The sequence below is a fragment of the Nicotiana sylvestris genome, chromosome 2, assembly GCF_000393655.2.
Source record: "Nicotiana sylvestris chromosome 2, ASM39365v2, whole genome shotgun sequence".
In the NCBI taxonomy this organism is placed as follows: domain Eukaryota; kingdom Viridiplantae; phylum Streptophyta; class Magnoliopsida; order Solanales; family Solanaceae; genus Nicotiana; species Nicotiana sylvestris.
This window is the reverse complement of record NC_091058.1, coordinates 27,499,438-27,501,986: the sequence shown is the minus strand read 5'-3', so window position 1 is coordinate 27,501,986 and position 2,549 is coordinate 27,499,438. Positions and strand designations below refer to the sequence as shown.

At 33.4% G+C, this 2,549-nt stretch overlaps 1 protein-coding gene across 1 annotated transcript; it reads left to right on the top strand.

The window, feature by feature from the left end:
* Positions 1 to 1,582: 1,582 nt before the first annotated feature.
* On the top strand, positions 1,583 to 2,212 carry LOC138883916 (uncharacterized). The gene is made up of 2 exons (XM_070164635.1): positions 1,583 to 1,625; positions 1,716 to 2,212. The coding sequence occupies exons 1-2, from the start codon at positions 1,583 to 1,585 to the stop codon at positions 2,210 to 2,212; spliced, it is 540 nt and encodes a 179-aa protein (XP_070020736.1).
* Positions 2,213 to 2,549: the final 337 nt, after the last annotated feature.

Below are 2,549 nucleotides of genomic sequence, written 5' to 3'. Positions count from 1 at the left end.
GATTATGATTCCTGGACTCTATAATATGTTCCAGGTGGCCTTTTTTGCAAAGCCAATGATAGTACAATTTAGCACCATGTGATCTCAATTATAGAAAAGAAAAATTTCTCACCATTAGAGTTCTTAGGATTTTCATACTTTCTTTAAGTCTAAGCTATATGAATTGTCACTCCACTGCTCAACATTCCCAATTATAGTGGTAATTTTCATTCTTGTCACATGGAAAAGCTCCAACCCTATTGTACACCTATTGACTAGCAGTTGCATGTATATGAAGCAAGAAAATTCGGTTGGTGGAAATTTTACTCAACTTCAGTTCAAATAATTCCTAGCATTTAAACCTATTTGTACAACTTGAAAATTATTAATTTTTGGAATTTCAAAAGTGAAGTAAAGTTCTGTAATAATTAAAGGATTGTAATCAATACTTAAATCAAAATAAGGTGAACTATTGTGACAATAATTAGCTGAGGTTAGTATATGACACTTAGCCTACCCCAAACTCCATCTTATTTGTTCGTACGGTTTTCACACGCGGATTAAAATAAATGAGACAATTAATTAATCACGTAGCATATGAAAGCATCAAATTAGGCCATCTTAGGAGAAGTTTGATAACTACTATTCTTCCGGTCCAAAATAAGTGATTTTTTAGTTGTTTTAACACAGATTAAGAAATACATAAATACTCCTAACACATACTCTAACACTATTACTCCAAGGGCAATGTAGGAAAAAATAATTAATTTATTCTTGAAATTTGAAAAAAATCACTTATTTTGGACCATACAAAAAAGGTCAAAAAATCACTTATTTTGGACCAAAGGGAGTATAATTTAATGGAGTCTATGGGGTCATTTGGTTACCGGAGTTAATTCCAGTATAAAATTTGAGATTATATTTATTCTGTGTTTAATTATTGGTATTATCTAATATCGATATAAATTTTATATCAAAAATTTGATATTATTTCTGATATTATCCCAAAATTATAATTTCGAGATATCTTGTTCCGAATTGAGCGACCCCTCAGTGGAATAACATTAGCTTTGGCAATTCATATGGAGTAATATTTAAAGATAAAACCAGGTAGGCTCCATTGAGTATTAATTAGTCCTATATAGGCCAAGTCAAACGGAGTTGAGTCCAAAAGGAGATATGTGTTATGATAAATATAACATTATGATGGATGTCTACTCTTCTTCCATGATCTTCATCTCAAATGCTTAATGACATATTCAATGACATATTTTGTATGTTCAATGACATATTCCATGATATATTTTCTTCACTTTTTATGCCTATATGAAGGTCTTGTAATAGATAGAAAAATACACACAATTGAAGAAGAAATAAGAATCTCTCTTTCTCTCTTTCTATCTATATCTCTTAGGTTGTTTTGCTTGTTCTATATTGTTATTTTGGGTTATATTTTATAACACGTTATCAGCACGAGGCTCTACCATCTCAAGAAGATCTTTGAGAAAATTAAGGTATAATTTTTCTCAAATTTGTATTTTTTTAAATGTCTGATATTATGAAAAGAAAGTTTGTTGCCCTTGAAATTTCGGGCAAGAACTATATGACATGGATATTGGATGCTGAAATCCATTTAGATGCAATGGGTCTTGGAGACGCCATTAAAGATAAAGATAAATCATCTACATAAGACTGTGCTAAGGCCTTGATTTTCTTGCGCCATCACCTTGATGAAGGGTTGAAAATTGAATATCTCACAGTGAAAGATCCATTTGTTTTGTGGAATGGTTTAAAGGAAAGATATGACAACTTAAAGTTGGTCACTCTTCCACAAGCACGATATGATTGGGCTCATCTTAGGCTCCAAGACTTTAAGTCTGTTTCTGAATATAATTCTGCTATGTTTAGAATTACTTCCAAATTGAAACTCTATGGAGATAATATCAGTGACTATGATATGCTTGAAAAAATGTCTACAACGTTTCATGCTTCCAATATGGTCTTACAACAGCAGTACCGAGAGAAAGGCTTCACAAAGTACTCTCAGTTGATTTCTCTTCTACTTGTGGCTGAACGAAACAATGAATTGCTTATGAGAAATCATGAAAATCGACCCACTGGGTCTACACCATTGCCTAAAGAGGATGAGGTGTATTCCCATTATGCTAATCGTGGAAAAGGTCGTGGCCATATTCGTGGTCGTGGTCGCGGTCGTGGTCGTGGCCATTTCTAAAGAAGAAACTTTTCTGGTGTTAATCATCCTCCACCGAAAAAGAACTTCCAAAAATGGAAAGGTAAAGATGAGAAGCGAAATGCAGAGGGTCAGAAACTAAATGCTATCGTTGCGGTGGAAAATGGCATTGGGCAAAAATTTGTCGCATACCAAAACATTTGGTTGAGCTTTATCAAGCATCTCTGAAGAATAAAGGTTCTGAAGCCAATCTTGTCTATGATAATGAATTTGACATCACCCACTTGGATGTGGCAGATTTTTTGAGCACCCTGATGAAAAAATAAACCACTTGATCGGTGATGGATCTGTGGTTAGAGATGATTGAGCAATTTAATTT